Below are 19,060 nucleotides of genomic sequence, written 5' to 3'. Positions count from 1 at the left end.
CACCTAAGCATTTTTGCATTGTTACGGACTAGGCCAGACCACTTAAAACATTCTTAAGCAGGCAGCCCAAACCGTAACTTTGCAACTTGTTTCAGTAAGTGTACAGTGAAAATTATCCGCAGTAAGTTAGCTAGGTTGACTGTCAGGTTTTAAAACAGACAAAACTTTATTCACAAAATTATGGAATTAAACACAAGGAACAGAATATAGAATATCCATAGAACTCAGACTATCCTAAACTAGACTGAATTATGCTGTTCCAAATATACACAACAGTCCCAATAAACAAACCCCTTAAGCACAGAGCAAAAAGTGAAACAAAGGCTTACAGGTCGAAGTTAGAAAGGCAGAGTTTAGCAGCCTGTTTCCACACAGCTCCACTGCTGAACTGACTAACTTAACTTCAGTTTCTAGGACTGAACTGCTCAGCTAGAGAGCTAGCCATGCTTCCTTGTCTTACACAGGTTACTTGTAAATACATAAAGCTTTTGCCTAAAGTCTCATCTGTTTATGCATAAACAAAAAGGCCTCCCGATACCCTTTTATCTCTGTACCAAATCCAGCCGTTTTGCAGCCCCCTGAGAAAAACCACGGACACAGTATCCTTGAGAAAAGGAACAGCTTCGTGACAGCATCCTCCAGCCTTTTTTGTCACTCACAAACCTGGAGATACAACATGTAGTTTCCTCATCAAAATCATATATTGTGAATATCTAGGGTCCAAACACTGATCTATACAATACCCCACTAGTCGCTGGCTACTACTCAGAAGAACACCTTAATATTCCCGGTCTACCAGTTTGCTATCTTTCCAGTACACAATCCCCAATACAATGCACTTTAATTTTACACAATAATCTCTTATGTAGGACCTCATTTAAAGCCTTCTGAAAAGCTAAGTTAAACCAAATCCACTGGCTCCTCCTTATCTACTCTACTTGTCACGTCCTCAAAAATGTCTAGCAGATTTGTCAAACATGACTTCCTCTTCATAAACCTTGCTGACTTTGTCCGATCCTTTCACTACTTTCCAAGTGCTCTGCTATGGCATCTTTAGTAATGAAGTCGAGTAGTTTTTTGCCAGTACTGGTGACAGGCTGATCTGTCTATAGTTCACTGCTTTCTATTTGCCTTCCTTCTGAGATACTGGGGTTTCATGAGGTACCTTCTAATGCATAAAGAACTCTTGCAGAGTCTATGCAATCTTGGAAGATGACCATTACTGCAGGTCCCTTAAAGAGGAATTAATAATGGGAAACAAAGAAATGACTGAAGCATTGAGCAGTACCTTGTGTCTTTTTTCACCATAGAAGGAAGTTCAAGAACACCCGGAAATCAGGATTAAAGGAATGGAGCAATGTGAAATGTCCACAATCACTTGGGAGAAGTGATGGAAAACTATTAGATCTAAAGGCTTTCTTGGCTTCTGACCTGATCGATTTTATTCCGAAGAATCGTAAAAAAAAAAACTGGCTGCAGAAATAACAGAGGCAATGGTGTCATCTTCCAAAATTCCCGAAATTCTGAAAAGGTCTCTACAGATTGGAAAATTGCAGAAACAATAACTCTATTCAAGAAAGGTGGTAAACAGAAAGCAATAAACTATAGATCAGTTTACCTAATAGCTTCATTAGAAAAATATTGGAGTCTACTCTTAAGGAGGTTTTAGGATGCATTTGAAAATCATAATACTAATCAGGCAGAATCAACGTGGTTTTGTGAAAGGAAGAGCATGTTTGACTAATTTAGCATCTTTAAGGGGAGCAATAAGGAAGGCATATAAAGGGTAAACTGTAGATATGACGAAGTTGGATTTCCAAAAGGCATTTGATAAGGTGCCACATTGAAGGTTATTTCACAAAATAAGAAGTTATAATGTCAAGTGAAGGGGCCTCACTTATTTACAATTGTTAATAAGTTGGAGTAAGGAAGTGACAGTATGGTAGTTAAATTTATAGATGACAAAGGTTGATAGGAAAGTAAGTTATCAAGGGAATGTAAGAGGTCTACAAAAGATAAATGGAATGTTCCCTTCATATCAAAAGGGAATGGAGTATAAACATAGCAAAGTTTGCTAAAACTATACAAGGTATTAATCAGACCACAGCCAGGATCCTCAGAAACAAATCGGAGTAACTAAAGGATGATGTGCTTTGATCAGGAGGCAGGTAAATAGGGTGTAGCTTTGCTCGCTGAGCTGTAGGTTTGATATCCAGACGTTTCATTACCTGGCTAGGTAACATCATCAGTGGTGACCTCCAAGTGAACCAAAACTGTTGTCTTCTGCTTTCTATTTATATGTTTGTCCTGGATGGGGTTCCTGGGGTTTGTGATGATGTCATTTCCTGTTCGTTTTCTGAGGGGTTGATAGATGGTATCTAGATCTATGTGTTTGTTTATGGCGTTGTGGTTGGAGTGCCAGACCTCTAGGAATTCTCTGGCATGCCTTTGCTTAGCCTGTCCCAGGATAGATGTGTTGTCCCAGTCGAATTGGTGGTTTTTTTCATTCGTGTGTAGGGCTACAAGGGAGAGAGGGTTGTGTCTTTTTGTGGCTAGCTGGTGTTTGTGTATCCTGGTGGCTAACTTTCTTCCTGTTTGTCCTACGTAGTGTTTGTGGCAGTCCTTGCATGGAACTTTTGTAGATGACATTGGTTTTGTCCATGGGTTGTAATGGGTCTTTTAAGCTGAAAATGTGTTGCTGGAAAAGCGCAGCAGATCAGGCAGCATCCAGGGAACAGGAGAATCGACTTTTCGGGCATAAGCCCTTCTTCAGGAAGAAGGGCTTATGCCCGAAACGTCGATTCTCCTGTTCCCTGGATGCTGCCTGACCTGCTGCGCTTTTCCAGCAACACATTTTCAGCTCTGATCTCCAGCATCTGCAGTCCTCACTTTCTCCTCCTGGGTCTTTTAAGTTTGTTAGTTTTTGTTTGAGAGTGTTGGTGGGTTTGTGTGCTACTAGGATTCTGAGGGGTCTTAGTAGTCTGGCTGTCATTTCTGAAACTTCTTTGATGTATGGTAAGGTGGTTAGGGATTCTGGCTGTGTTTGGTCTGCTTGTCGTGGTTTGTTCTTGAGGAATCTGCACACTGTATTTTTTGAGTATCCGTTCTTCTCAAATAGGTAAATAGGCCTCCAATGAATCTGGAGTTGAAAACTTCCTTGCAAGTATATAGGGAAATGTGATCAGGAGAGTCTGGATGTTGGCAAAAGCACTGCCACCGCTCTTGGTGCACAGTAAAAGCTGACAAATGTACTTACTGGCTCTGATCGCCCTCAACAACTCATGATCACAGCAAATCCATTCTTTAGTTACTCCAATTTGTTTCTGAGGTCCCTGGCAGTATTCACAATATTCTAGCTAGGTCTGATTAATACTTTGTGTAGTTTTAGCAAAACCTTCCCATTTTTATACTCCATTCCCTTTTGATAAGAAGAGAACATTCATTTGCCTTTTATAAACTTTTTAAGTCTCATGATAACTTACTTTCCTTTCTATCTTTGTCAGCTTTCCAAATTTCTGATTGCACTGTAAGAGCATGCTTTCAATTTGTTAATTAAATTCCTCAACCTCTACATGGCTCACTCAAATGCCTTTGGTACCCACTGTTTTAAAGAAGGAGGAAGGAAGTTTGATAATTTGGGGTCCTGCTGTTCATATTTAATCCTTTACCTCCTTTAATTTGAGGGGCATTATTTCAGTAAACTAGAAGTTAATTGTTTTTACATTTTGAGCTGTCAGGCCAATTGCAGCCTATGAGAAAATGATCTTAATTTGCATTCTCACTTTTACTGCCTTCCCTTCTCTTTCACATCTTTGGGTTATCAGTTTTATCATGATTTTATTATTCTACAGCATATGTGAGGAATAAGAGAATGATCAGGGAGAAGGTAGGGCCGATCAGGGATAGCGGAGGGAACTTGTGCATGGAGTCTGAGCAGATAGGGGAGGCCCTAAATGTGTTTTTTGCTTCGGTTTTCCCGAAGGAAAGGGACCTTGTTGTGAATGAGAACTTTGAGGAGCTGGGATACAGGCTTGATCAGATCAAGATTGATGAAATTGATGTGCTGGAAATTTTGAAAAACATTAAGATCGATAAGACCCCAGGGCCAGAACAGATTTATCCTAGGCTACTCCGGGAAGCAACAAAGGAGGTTGCTAAGCCGCTGGCGAGGATATTTGCCTCTTCACTCTCCACAGGAGTCGTACCGGAGTATTGGAAGGAGGCGAATGTTGTTCCTCTTTTCAAGAAGAGTAATAGGGAAAGCCCTGGCAATTACAGACCAGTCAGTCTTACATCTGTGGTCAGCAAAGTTTTGGAAAGAATTCTGAGGGATAGGATTTATGACTATTTGGCAAAGCATAGTGTGATTAAAGGCAGTCAGCATGGCTTTGTGAGGGGCAGGTCATGCCTCACAAATCTTATTGAGTTCTTTGAGGAGGTGACGAGACAGCTCGACGAAGGTCGAACAGTGGATGTGGTGTATATGGACTTCAGCAAGGCATTTTATAATGTTCCCCATGGTAGGCTCATTCATAAAGTCAGGAAGTATGGGATACAGGGAGATTTGGATATCTGGATTCAGAATTGGTTGGCTGACAGAAGGCAGAGTGGTTGTAGATGGAATGTATTCTGCCTGGAGGTCAGTGTTGAGTGGTGTCCCGCAGGGCTCTGTTCTTGAGCCTCTGCTCTTTGTAGGTTTTATAGATGACTTGGATGAGGAGGTTGAGGGGTGGGTTAGTAAATTTGCAGATGGCACAAAGATTGGAGGTGTGGTCGATAGTATCGAGGGCTACTGCAGGCTGCAGCGCGACATAGACAGGATGCAGAGCTGGGCTGAGAAATGGCAGATGGAGTTCAACCTGGATAAATGCGAAGTGATGCATTTTGGAAGGTCGAACTGGAATGCTGAATATAGGATTAAAGACAGGATTCTTGGCAGTGTGGAGTAACAGAGGGATCTGGATGTGCAAGTACATAGATCCCTCAAAGTTGCCACCCAAGTGGATCGGGTTGTTAAGAAAGCATATGGTGTTTTGGCTTTCGTTAACAGGGGGATCAAGTTTAAGAACCGCGAGGTTTTGCTGCAGCTCTACAAGTCCCTGTTGAGACCACACTTGGAATATTGTGTCCAGTTCTGGTCAGCCTACTATAGAAAGATACAGAGGCTTTGGAGATGGTGCAAAGGAGGTTTACCAGGATGCTGCTTGGACTGGAGGGCTTGCCTTATGAAGAAAGGTTGAATAAGCTCAGACTTTTCTCTCTGAAGAGAAGGAAGAAGAGAGGAGACCTGATCGAGGTGTACAAAATAATGAGAGGAATAGATAGAGTCTGTAGCCAGAGAATTTTCCCCAGGGCAGGATTGACTAGTATGAGGGGTCACAGTTTTAAGATATTAGGAGAAGGGTATAGAGGAGACATCAGAGGTAGGTTCTTTACACAGAGAGTTGTGAATGCATGGAATGCGTTGCCAGTGGTGATGGTGGAAGCAGAGTCATTGGGGACATTTAAGCGACTGCTGGACATGCACATGGATAGCAGTGAGTTGAGAGGTGTGTAGGTTAAGTTATTATATTTTATATTAAGAGTAAACCTTGGCACAACATCGTGGGCCAAAGAGCATAGAAAAATACAGCACAGAACAGGGCCTATGTACAACATTTAGATATCTCTTACTCTGGTACTAAGTAGGTAAAACACCACTCAGAATTCTCAATCAGGATAAGGATGCTATCCACCCCCCAACAACATTGTTTGTATTTTTCTCCTCCCCATTAAACTACCTTAGTTGGTTGTTTGTCCGAACTATAATCTTCCAGCCACCTTACCCTCTCACCATCAACCTGCCACCCTATGACCTCAGTCACTTGCATACTTATTTTCTCTCAGCAGCTGTTAAAAGGCTTTGAGAGTTTTAAGCTGCATTTAGTTCTTGGGATACAATAACCATTGCTGTAAAAAGGGGTGTCACTTCTGTAAAAATTCACTCTGATGGTCTCTATGTACTTTGTTGCATTGTGTCTTTATCAATGGGCATATCACTGAGAGTGGGACTCGGATTCACACAGAAGGGCAAGAAGATAACTTTCTCCACTTGGGAACTTGCCAATCTTCTGGTCTTAATATTAAATCCAACAAAATCTAAGGGCGAGAAGAACCTTCTCTTATGTCCTTACCCCAACCTCACATACCAGGCCTTGTTATCACACAGTCTGCTATTATACACAACTCAGTATTAGGCACTTACTGACCCATTAGTAGTTATTCATTCTTCTAGGCCAATTGTTATCCACTCCTTTATCTGTCCAACTGTTCTTCTCTATCTTTGGACTTATCTCCATCTATTGTTTACTTTCTCCTTCCTTCTACCCTATCTTCTGCATAAAACTAACTTTTTTTCATCTACAATCTGAGGAAGGGTCACTGGACTGAAATGATAACTCTGATTTCTCTTCAGAGGCTGCCAGACCTGCTGAACGTTTCCAGCAATTTCTGTAACATTTTGTCAGCTCTCTCCACCAATCCCCTCCTCCACCACCTTCGCTATATTGTGCCAGTGGTGTACAGGAGGCTGCCAGGTATAAGGTTGAGATGTAGAAAGCAATTAATTTCATCCAGGATTAAGGCCAGACCTTTCACAGCCTTCATTATTCATTATACAGACCTCATTGTGGGATCCCAGTGGGATGACTACTTTGACCCAATGATAAAACTGCCCTCCAGAAATCCAGAGTCTGATCCAGCTTGGAAGATTTAGACCCAATGTGGAAAACATTTCACTGTTTTGTGATTAATGAGGTACAGCGCAATTTGAACAATTTCTATTTTGAGAAATAATTTACCAGATCTCTTGAGTTTCACTTCAATGGTAGATATTTTGCTGTTGTTTATGCTCAGTGTATGAAGCACAGTTCCATAATGTGACTTCATAATTTTTAACACAGTTTTGCCATCAGGGCAAAGACCAGGAATCCTGAACTTTCCCTTTTCATCACAGACTGTCAGGATTTGGTCAGAGTCTCCCCACAGCTGGACAGTTGCCTGGGAGGCTGGAGCGCCATCTTGAAGATGTACAGAACCGTGGAGTAGATGTTCTTCGCACATACATCGACTGCACTCTGCATTTACACGACCCATTGTGCATCTCAGTTTACAATCTGCAACACAGTTGAATGCTTGATATTCTTCATTGATACGGAGTTGTTTCAATACAAAATGATCAGCACATTCAAAACAATTTGCAAATTTTCATATTTTCTACAGCGGAGTCTGATATGCTGCCAAAAGCAATGAGGAGATTCCCATTAGATCTCCAAATTCATTCATTTCAATAAAAGGAAGTCAATTGCATTGTTTACTGGGTTAAAGATAAAGAAAGAATTCTATCCTCGGTCAATATTCCCTCAGGCCTAGAGAAATATGGCAATGCCACAGCAGTTGTTCCATTCTGATAGTAAAACAGACAGACCAGAAAGTTCCCTTTCACATGCATGGGAGCCTGACTACACAACAAACGCATTGAGGCCATATGGTGCAGACCTAACAGACGCAATATCGGAGAGTCAGCCTTTCTTTAATGCTAAAAATATGCTATAACACCAGGTTATAGTCCAATAGGTTTGTTTGGAAACACAAGCCTTTGAAGTGCTGCTCCTTCATCAGGTGGTTGTGCAGTATAACATCATTAGACACAGAATTTATAGCAAAAGGGTTACAGTGTCATGGAGCTGTAATGATATATTAAGCAAATTTAGATTAAGTCTTTCATCTTTTAGAATGGGATATGAGAGTTTCAGTTCTTTAATATGTAAATCCCAGAACTCCTTTTAAGTTACATTCTCAAGATAGAATGTTAGTGCAGCACAGGCCTTTCAGTCCTCGATGTTGCGTTGACCTGTAAAATTAATCTGATGCTTATCTAACCTACACCATTCCATTATTATCCATATGTCCAATGCCCATTTAAATGCCCTAATGTTGGCGAGTCTACTACTGTTGCAAGCATGCCATTTCACCCCCCTCCTATTCGGAGTAAAGAAACTACCACTAATATCTGTCCTAAAACTATCACCCCTCAATTTAAAGCTATGTCCCCTCGTGTTAACCTTTACTATCCAAGGAAAAAGGCCCTCACTGTCCACCCTATCTTAACCAAGAAACATAAGATAATCAGAGGGTAAGTCACCTTTCAACCTACTTCTCCCCAGCGAAAACAGCCTCAGTTCCCTCAGCCTTTCCTCATAAGACCTTCCTTCCATACCAGGCAACATCCTACTAAATCTCTTGAGCCTTTTCCAAAGCTTCCACATCCTTCCTATAATGCAGTGACCAGAACCACACACAGTATTCCAGATGCGACCTTACCAGTGTCTTGTACAGCTGAAGCATGACCTTGTGGCTTAGAAACTCAATCCTCCTACCAATAAACGCCAACACACCATATGCCTTCTTAACAACCCCCATCAACCTGGGTGGCAACTTACAGGGATTTATGCACCTGGACACCAAGCTCTGTTCATCTACATGGTAATATTCTTGACAATGAGCCAAGTATTCTGCATTCCTGTTCTATTTTCCAAAGTGAACTACCTTACACTCTTCCACATTAAACTCCATTTGCCATTTCTCTGCCCAGCTCTGCATCTTATCTATGTCTCTCTGTAACCCACAACATTCTTCAGCACTATCCACAACTCTGCTTACCTTAGTGTCATCTGCAAATTTACAAACTCATCCTTCTACACCCACATCCAGATCATTTACAAAAATTACAAACAGTGGTCCCAAAACAGATCCTTGCAGCATACAACTGGTAACTGTGCTCCAGGATGAACGTTTCCTTTCAACCACCACCCCCTAACTTCTTACAGATAGCCAATTTCTGATCCAAATTTCTAGATCATCTTCAATCCTGAGACTCCGTATTTTGTGCAATAGCCTACCACTTGGAACCTTATCAAACGTGTTACTGAAGTCCATTTACACCATACCAACCGATTTACCTTCATCCACCTGTTCTGACACCTTCTCAAAGAACTCAAGGTTAGTGAGGCAAGACCTACCCTTCACAAAATTGTGTTGACTATCCCTAATCAAATTATTCCTTTCCAGATGATTAAAAAATCCTATCTCTTGTAACCTTTTCCAACACCTTACTTACAACTGAAGTAAGGCTCACCGGCCTATAATTATAAGGGTTGTCCCAACTCGCCTTCTTAAACAAGGGAACAACATTTGCTATCCTCCAGTCTTCTGGCACTACTCCTGTCGGCAATGATGACAAAGATCAAAGTCAAAGGCTCTGCAATCTCCTCCCTGGCTTCCCAGAGAATCAGAGGATAAATCACATCCAGCCCAAGGGTCTTATCTATTTTCAGATCTTCCAAAATTGCTAAAACCTCCTCTTTGTCAACCTCCATCCCATCTAATCTTGTAGCCTGTATCTTCATATTCTCATTAACATTGCCCTTTTCCAACGCGAATTACTGACGAAAAATATTCATTAAGTGCTTCCCCATGTCCTCAGATTCCACACACAATTTTCTACTTTATCTTTAATTGGCCCTAATCTTACTCTAGAGATTCTTTTATTCCTGATGTACCTATAGAAGGCCTTAGGGTTTTCCTTGATCCTATCCACCAACTTCTCATGTCCTCTCATAGCTTTTTAGCCCCCTCTTTAGATCTTTTCTGGCTAACGTAACTCTCAAGCCCCCTAACTGAGCTTTCATGCCTCAACCTTCACGTAAGCTGCCTTCTTCCTCTTGAAGAACTCCTTTAATAAACCATGGCTCCCTCTCTCGACAACTACCTCCCTACCGGATAGGTCTATACTTACAGCTTTAACTTTACTAACAATAGGTGCCATCTCAGTTCAGACAATGCATTAAAAAGTGTGAGGTTAAAGTCTGTCCATGTCCCAAAGTTGAGACAGACTGTTTCTAAAATGGGATTTAGAGAACCTTACATGGATTTATGCAGTTTTGAGCAAAATAAAATTTAAGTCTGCAAATATAAATTCACCCAATATACTATATGTGTGCACGTGCAGGAGAGACAGAGAGAGTGTGTGCATGTGGGTGTGAGGATATGTGAAAGAGTGTGTGTGTAAGCTTGGTCAAGTATGAGAGTGAGTGCGATGGGTTATAAGCCTGCGAGAGGGTGTGTGCGTGGGTGTGGGTGTGGGTGTGAGTGCAGGGGGTGCATTTGTGCGTATATGAGATAGGGCTTGCATATGAGAGAGGGTCTGCATGAGTGTGTGCGAGTGAGGGAGTGTGTGAGTGAGTGACAGAGAGAGAGAGAGAGAGAGAGAGTGTATAGTGCAGTGGAGTCACCTGTAATGTGACATGAACCCAAAGTCCTGTTTGAGGCTATCGCCACATGTACTGAACTTGGCTTTCAATCTCTGCTTGGTCACTTTGCACTGTTGCTTATCCCAAAGTCCAACTTGGGGGATGGTCACCTGAAGGTCAGAGGTCGAATGTCCTGAACACTGAAATATTCCCCGACTGGGAAAGAACACTCCTGCCTGGCGATTGTTGTGCAGTGTTCATTCATCAGTTGTCATAGCATCTGCTCGGTTTCCTCAGTGTATCATACCTCAGGGCATCCTTGCCTGTAGCGTATGAGATAAACAATGTTGGCTGAGTCACATAAGTACATGCCACGTATACGGTGGGAAGTGTCCCCATGTGTAATGGTGGTATCGATGTCGACACTCTGACATGTCTTGCACTGGCTACTGTGACAGGGGTTGTACGGTATTGTGGTTGATGTTATACTGAAGGCTGGGCAGTTTCTGTTACAGACTATTAATTGCAGCAAACTGTCCAGCCTTCAGGGACATTAGGCCTCAGACCTTTGGGTGACCATCCTCCAAGGTGGACTTAAGGACGGCAACAACGCAGAGTGGTGCTGGAAAAGCACAGGTCAGGCAGCATCTGAGGAGCAGGGAAAAAAAAATACAAAAAAAAACGATGTTTCGGGCAGGAGCCCTTCATCAGAAAATAAACTCCAGCATCTGCAGTCCTCACTTTTGTCTAGTTGATAACAACGCAAAGTGGCTGAGCAAAGGCTGATAGCCAAGTTTGGTACCCATGGGGATGGCCTCAACCGGGACCTTGGGTTCATGTCACACTACAGGTGACCTACTCTTTGGAGGGTCAGTGTGGACTTTAGGGCCTATTGGCCTGTTTCCACACTGTAGGGATTCTATTCTTTATTAGACTCCCACACACACACACACTCCTACAAACTCACACAGACCCTATCTCATACATACACACACAAACTCTCAGACCTATACCACATCACACTTGACCAAGCTTACAAACACACTTTCACATGCCCTCACACCTACATGCACACACTCACTCGGTCTCTCCTGCACGCACACACAGATTTATGGGGTGAATTTGTATTTGCAGAATTACATTTTACTTTGCTCAAAAACTGAACAAGTCCAAGTAAGATTCTTTAAGCCCCACTTTAGAAATAGAATCAGTCTGTTGCAACATTGGAACGTGAATAGACTTTAACCTCACACCTTTAATGCATTGTGTGAGCGGACATATTAGAAAAGTTAAAGCTTTCTTGAGAATGTAACTTCAAAGGAATCCTGGCATTTACATATTAAAGAACTGAAACTAGCATATCCCTTTCTAAATGACAGACTTAATCTAAATTTGTTTAATATACGATTACAGCTCCATGACACTAACTCTTTTGCTATAAATTCGTGTCTTATGGTCCTGTTCCACAACCACCTGATGAAGGAGCAGAACTTCGAAAGCTAGTGCTTCCAAATAAACCTGTTGGACTATAACCTGGTGTTGTGTGATTTTTAACTGTGTCCATCCAGTCCAACACTGGCACCACCAAATCATCTCTAATGCAACAACCTGTCACTGGTTCCTGCAGGCATGCTCCAGGCTGGAGTGTTTATGGACTCAGGAACACTGACTGGGATCTGCAGAAGTTCCAAAACCCAGGGCAATGGGGAAAAGGTATCTCTATGTTGTGACACTCTCCTCCCAAGATCTCAGCTCTCTCCAACAATCCCATCCCCTACCAACCTCTCTGTATTGCCATTGGTATACAGGAGGCCACCAGGTACAAGTTTTTGTAATAGAGAGCAATTAATCTCACCCATGATTAAGGCCAGACCACAAGCAACCTTCACCTCAAAATAACATTACAAGTTAAAATTTAGGGATTAAGATTTATTTAAAGCTTGCATTAGAGTGAATCAGATATTACCAGGCTGCTGCTCCTCCTTACTTTCCCTTGGAATCTTTAGTGGCTTGCTGGAGGTTGCAGGAGTTGCTGTGAGCAGAATACAAATAAGAAAAAATATCACTCATCACAAAGTAATAAAAAGTCTTAATAATTACAGTAAAAGGGGAAACAATCCTGTGTTTTGTTAGCAATCAGTAATGGCTGAAGTGACCAATTTACTGTGGGTCAGCATAACAAAATTATATTCGACCACTACTTCCAATGCCATTTCCTAGTTTATCTCCCATTTTTACATAAATATCCAATAGAGTTTAACTTATCAGATCTGCGACATTTCATCAGAACAGTCCACGTACTGAGTTGTGGAGAAAGGTCACAATACTGAAACATTAACTCCAGTTCCCTCCACTGATGCTGCCACTGTGCTTACATCTTTACATCTCTGGTGTAAACTGTAATGATGTTGCACAGCTCAGTGGGCATAAATAACAAGTCTGGGTGGAATTAAGGTGGAAAACACCCATGAAGAACTAGTCAGGAGCATGAAGTCTAGCCAAGTGAATGTTGGAAATGCATGCAGAGAAGCATGTGGAGTATACGGACTTGCATTAGGCAGCAGGGTTCACGGATTAGATATGTTTATTGTAGCATGTAGTCTTAGTAGGTGAAAAACAGTTTTATAAAGGCACCCAAGCCTGAAGACAATTATTGACCCTGCGCTCTCCTGGACTAATCATCGTTCATCCCAAGGGCATGGAATTGGGAATAAAGGCACACATCCAAATATCAAACATTTCCAGCATTTTCTGTTTTATTTCAGATTTTCAGCATCTTGTTTTTGGAAAATTTTCCACTACCAGAAAGACAGATTATGGTTGTTGGAGGCCAATCATCCTAACACCAGCACGTTACTGCAGGACTTCTGAAGAGTACTAGGCTCAACCATCTTCTGCTGCTTCATCAGTAACCATCTCTCCATTGAAAACAGGAATATTTCCTGATGATTGTACAGTTTTCATCATTCCTAGCTGCCCAGATAATGAATCATCCTGTGGCCATTGTCAGCAAGCCCCGACATGCACTTTGTTCAATGACAATGCCTAGAACGTTGATAATGGATGATTCACTGATGGTTAAGTCATTGACCATCAAGGTCAGGCAGATAGAGACTCTCTTGAAGTTGGTCATTGCCTGGCATATGTTTGGTGTGTATGCTGCTTGCCATTTATCAGCCCTGCCCTCGATGATGTCCGGGTCTTGCTGCATGTGGACATGGACTACTTCAAGTCTCAGAGCAGGAGGAGGAATGTTTCTCATTAGATTTCTTGATTTGTATTTCTGGATAGAAAATACAAGCATTTTTGAGTGCGAGCAGCAGCAGAGTTTAAAGGAACCCGGAAGGCTACAGCTAAGGGGAGACAGTTTGTTTTAAAATTACTTACCAGTAGCGGGCAGCGGTATTGTTTTTCTTTTCTCTTCACAGAAAGAGCGGGAGCAGCAGGGGGAAGTGACGAAGACCAGAGAAGCAGCCGGGTAGGTTTTTTCCCTATAAAAGCGCGCAGGAGAAGAACCTGAGGCACTATAGAGGTAGTGCCTCCCACCCTCACTCCTCCTCTAACCTAATAATAAGACCCGTTGTGGTAAGTAGGTAAGTGCTGCATTTTGCTTGTTCTATTCTTTAGACCCAGTAATTTTTTTTTTAAAAAAGGTTACTTTTAGAGGGATGGCAGTGAAGGCAGTGCAATGTTCCTCTTGCAACATATTTGAGGTGAGGGATGCTATGGACGTCCCTGCTGATTACACTTGCAGGAAGTGCACCCATCTCCAGCTCCTCCAAGACCGTGTTAGGGAACTGGAGCTGGAGTTGGATGAACTTAGGATCATTTGGGAGGCAGAGGGGGTCATAGATCAGAGCTTTAGGGAAGTAGTAACTCCAAAGATTGCAGACAGATGGGTGACAGTGAGGGGGACTGGGAGGAAGCAGCCAGTGCAGGGACCCCCTGCGGCCGTTCCCCTCAAGAACAAGTATACCGTTTTGGATACTTGTTGGGGGGGGGGGGGGGGGGGGGGGACTTACCAGGGGTAAGTAATGGGGCTCAGGCCTCTGGCACGGAGCCTGTCCCCGTTGCTCAGAAGGGAAGGGTGGAGAAGAGCAGAGCAATAGTAATTGGGGACTCGATAGTTCGGGGCACAGATAGGCGGTTTTGTGGGGGGGGAGATAGACTCACGTTTAGTATGTTGCCTCCCAGGTGCAAGGGTACATGATGTCTGATCGTGTTTTCCTTAAGGGGGAGGGGAGCAGCCCGAAGTCGTGGTCCACATTGGCACCAATGACATAGGTAGGAAGAGGGCTGAGGATGTTAGGCAGGCTTTCAGGGAGCTAGGTTGGAAGCTCAAAGTTAGAACGAACAGAGTTGTTGTCTCTGGTTTGTTACCCGTGCCACGTGATACAGAGTCGAGGAATAGGGAGAGAGAACAGTTAAATGCGTGGCTACAGGGATGGTGCAGGAGGGAGGGATTCCGGTATTTGGATAACTGGGGTTCTTTCTGGGGAAGGTGGGACCTCTATAAACAGGATGGGCTACACCTGAACCTGAGGGGCACTAGTATCCTTGGGGGGAGGTTTGCTAGTGCTCTTGGGGAGAGGTTAAACTAACTCTGCAGGAGCATGGGAACCTAGACTGTAGCTTTAGGGTGCAGGACCTGGAGTGTAGGGAGGTTAGGAACATGGCATCAATCTCAAAGGAGGGTGCCTGTAAACAGGAAAGTGTCTTGAAGTGTGTATACTTCAATGCAAGAAGTATACGAAATAAGGTAGGTGAACTTGCAGCGTGGGTTGGTACCTGGGATTTCGATGTTGTGGCTATTACGGAGACATGGGTAGAACAGGGACAGGATTGGTTGTTGCAGGTTCCAGGGTTTAAATGTTTTAGTAGGGTCAGAGGTGGGGGTAAAAGAGGGGGAGGTGTGGCATTGCTTGTCAAAGATCGTATTACAGCGGTGGAAAGGACGATGGATGAAGACTCGCCATCGGAGGTAGTTTGGGCTGAGGTTAGGAATAGGAAAGGTGAGGTCACCCTGTTAGGAGTTTTTTTACAGGCCTCCTAATAGTCCTAGAAATGTAGAAGAAAGGATTGCGATGATGATTCAGGAGAAGAGTGAAAGTAATAGGGTGGTTGTTATGGGGTACTTTAACTTTCCTGATATTGATTGGGAAAGCTATAGCTCTAGTTCGTTAGATGGGTCGGTGTTTGTCCAATGTGTGCAGGAGGGTTTCCTGACACAATATGTAGATAGGCCAACAAGAGGTGAGGCCATACTGGATTTGGTTCTGGGTAACGAACCAGACCAGGTGTTAGAATTAGAGGTAGGTGAGCACTTTGGGGACAGTGACCACAATTCGGTGACTTTTACTCTAGTGATGGAGAGGGATAAGTGTGCACTGCAGGGCAAGAGTTATAGCTGGGGGCAGGGAAATTATGATGCGGTGAGGCATGACTTAGGATACGTGGCTTGGAAAAGTAGGCTTCAAGGCAAGGGCGTAATTGATATGTGGAGCTTGTTCAAAGAGCAACAATTCTGTCCTTGATAAGTATGTACCTGTCAGGCAGGGAGGAAAGGGTCGTGTGAGGGAGCCGTGATTTAATAAGGAATTGGAATCCCTTGTTAAATGGAAGAGGGCGGCCTATGTAAAGATGAGGCGTGAAGGTTCAATTGGGGCGATTGAGAGTTATAAGGTAGCCAGGAAGGACCTGAAGAGAGAGCTAAGAGCAGCAAGGAGGGGACATGAAAGGTCCTTAGTTGGTAGGATTAGGGAAAACCCAAAGGCTTTCTATAGGTATGTCAGGAATAAAAGAATGACTAGGGTAGGAATAGGTCCAGTCAAGGATAGTAGTGGGAAGTTGCGTGTGGAGGCTGAAGAGATTGGGGAGACACTGAATGAATACTTTTCGTCAGTATTCACTCAGGAACAGGACATTGTTGCCGATGTGAATACTGAGTCACAATTAAGTAGAATGAATGGCTTTGAGGTATGTAGGGAAGAGTGTTGGAAATTCTGGAAAGGGTGAAAATAGATAAGTCCCCTGGGCCTGATGGCATTTATCCTAGGATTCTGTGGGAAGCAAGGGAGGAGATTGCAGAGCCATTGGCCTTGATTTTTATGTCCTCGTTGTCTACAGGAGTAGTGCCAGAAGACTGGAGGCTAGCAAATGTGGTTCCCTTGTTCAAGAAGGGGAGTAGGGATAACTCTAGTAACTATAGGCCGGTGAGTCTCACTTCTGTTGTGGGCAAAGTCTTAGAGAGAATTGTAAGGGATAGGATTTATGAACATCTGGATAGGAATAATGTGATCAAGGATAGTCAGCATGGTTTTGTGAAGGGCAGGTCGTGCCTCACAAAGCTTATTGAATTCTTTGAGAAGGTGACTAAGGAGGTGGACGAGGGTAAAGCGGTGGATGTGGTGTATATGGATTTTAGTAAGGCGTTTGATAAGGTTCCCCATGGTAGGCTACTGCAAAAAATACAGAGGTATGGCATTGAGGGTGAGTTGGAGGTTTGGATTAGGAATTGGCTGGCTGGAAGAAGACAGAGGGTAGCAGTTGATGATAAAGGTTCATCTTGGAGTGCAGTTACTAGCTGTGTTCCACAAGGATCTGTTTTGGGACCATTGCTGTTTGTCATTTTTATAAATGACCTGGAGGAGGGGCTAGAAGGTTGGGTGAGCAAGTTTGCGGATGATACGAAAGTCGGAGGAGTTGTAGACAGTGAGGAAGGATGTGGCACGTTACAGCGGGATATAGATAAGCTGCAGAACTGGGCAGAAATGTGGCAAATGGAGTTCAATGTAGCTAAGTGTGAGGTGATTCACTTTGGTAAGAATAACAAAAAGATGGGGTACTGGGCTAATGGTCGATACTTGGTAGTGTGGACGAGCAGAGGGATCTTGGTGTCCATGTACACAGATCTTTGAAAGTTGCCACCCAGGTAAATAGTGCGGTGAAGAAGGCATATGGCGTATTGGCTTTTATTGGTAGAGGAATTGAGTTCTGGAGTCCTGAGATCATGTTGCAGTTGCAGAAGACTCTGGTGCGACTGCATCTGGAGTATTGTGTGCAGTTTTGGTCGCCATACTATAGGAAGGATGTGGAGGCACTGGAACAGGTACAGAGGAGGTTTACCAGGATGTTGCCTGGTATGGTAGGAAGATCATATGAGGAAAGGCTGAGGCACTTGGGGTTGTTTTCATTGGAGAAAAGAAGGTTTAGGGGTGACTTGATAGAGGTGTACATGATGATTAGGGGTTTAGATAGGGTTGACCGTGAGAACCTTTTTCCACGTATGGAGTCAGCTATTAAGAGGGGGCATAGCTTTAAATTAAGGGGTGGTAGGTATAGGACAGATGTTAGGGGTAGGTTCTTTACTCAGCGAGTCGTGAGTTCATGGAATGCCCTGCCAGTAGCAGAGGTGGACTCTCCCTCTTTATGGGCATTTAAGCGGGCATTGGATAGGCATATGGAGGATAGTGGGCTAGTGTAGGTTAGGTGGGCTTGGATCGGCGCAACATCGAGGTCCAAAGGGCCTGTACTGCGCTGTATTCTTCTATGTTCTATGTTCTATGTAAGACAGTACCACAATCGGAGAGTCTTCTACAAAACATTCTTAGCTAGTCAGAGTCATACAGCACAGAACATGCCCTTTCAGCACATCAAGTCTGCACCAACCAATCTATACTAATCCACCTTTGCAGGACTTGGCCTATATAGTCTTGAATACTAATCACATTAATTGCTCATCCACATATTTATTAAAGGTTGCAAGTTTTCCCAACTTCTCTATCCTACTTGGCAGTGCATTCCAGACCCCCACCACATTCTAAACCTCTTGTCTTTCACCTTAAAATTATGATTCCTTAGATTTAGAATTCCTACAGTGTGGAAACAGGCCCTTCGGCCCAATATGTCCGCATCACCCCTTTGAAGAGTATCCCACCCAGACCCATTATCCTACATGTCCCCTGATTAATGCACCTAAGCTCTACATCCCTGAACACTATGGACAATTCAGCACGGCCAGTTCACCTAACCAGGCACTGGAGGAAACCTGCACAGACACAGGGAGAATGTACAAACTCCACACAGACAGACAGTCACCAGATGGTGGAATTGAACCAGAGTCCCTGGCTCTGTAAGGCAGCAGTGCTAAACACTGAGCCACTGTGCTGGCTCCTTGTTCTTGACCTTTAGACTAATGGGAACAGCTACTTTGAATTCACCCAGTCTATGCCCCTTAAATCTTATGTCAGTCAGGATCCTCTCAGCATTCTTTGCTCTAAAGAAAACAACCAGAAATTATCTAGCCTTTCTTCATAGAGAGATGCTGCATCCTGGGCAACATTTGATGAATCTCCTTTTCATCTACATCTCTCCCCTCCCCACCCCAGGCCCCGCCACACCGTGCAATCACATCCTTCTTATAGTATGTGACCAGAACTGCACACAGTACTCCAGTGGCCAAATCAAAGTTCTATTTAATTCTAACATGACCTTCCCAACGCTTATTATGTAGATCTTGATTGATAAAGGCAAGTGCTCTGTAGGTCTTTGTAACTTTTCAACCTTAAGACAGCATTTATAGCAAAAGGATAACAATGTCATGTAGCTGAAATGATATTGAACAAACCTAGATTAAGTCTTTCATCTTTTGAAATGGGTCTGCTGGTTTCAGTTCTTTTAATATGCAAATCCCAGAACTTTTAAATCACATTCTCAAGGTAACTTAAGGTTTTATAACAAAAGGGGCCACCGCAGCTCAGACAATACATTAA

At 43.2% G+C, this 19,060-nt stretch overlaps 1 protein-coding gene across 3 annotated transcripts in view; it reads right to left on the bottom strand.

Moving 5' to 3' along the window:
• The window catches only part of cilp (cartilage intermediate layer protein, nucleotide pyrophosphohydrolase), a 110,612-nt gene that overhangs the window by 20,266 nt on the left and 71,286 nt on the right, over positions 1-19,060 (bottom strand). For all 3 annotated transcript variants that reach the window (XM_087981131.1, XM_043674556.2, XM_043674557.2), the window contains 2 exons: positions 12,256-12,321; positions 6,840-7,154 (listed from right to left, as the gene is read on the bottom strand). In XM_087981131.1, the coding sequence (XP_087837257.1) occupies positions 6,840-7,154; positions 12,256-12,321 (381 nt within the window). The remainder of the gene's footprint in view (positions 1-6,839; positions 7,155-12,255; positions 12,322-19,060) is intronic.

The sequence above is a fragment of the Chiloscyllium plagiosum genome, unplaced genomic scaffold (assembly GCF_037043375.1).
Source record: "Chiloscyllium plagiosum isolate Xiang-an unplaced genomic scaffold, Cpla_swu_hap1 HiC_scaffold_39, whole genome shotgun sequence".
NCBI lineage: Eukaryota > Metazoa > Chordata > Chondrichthyes > Orectolobiformes > Hemiscylliidae > Chiloscyllium > Chiloscyllium plagiosum.
The sequence above is the reverse complement of the archived record's forward strand: the minus strand, read 5'-3'. Positions and strand labels throughout refer to the sequence as shown.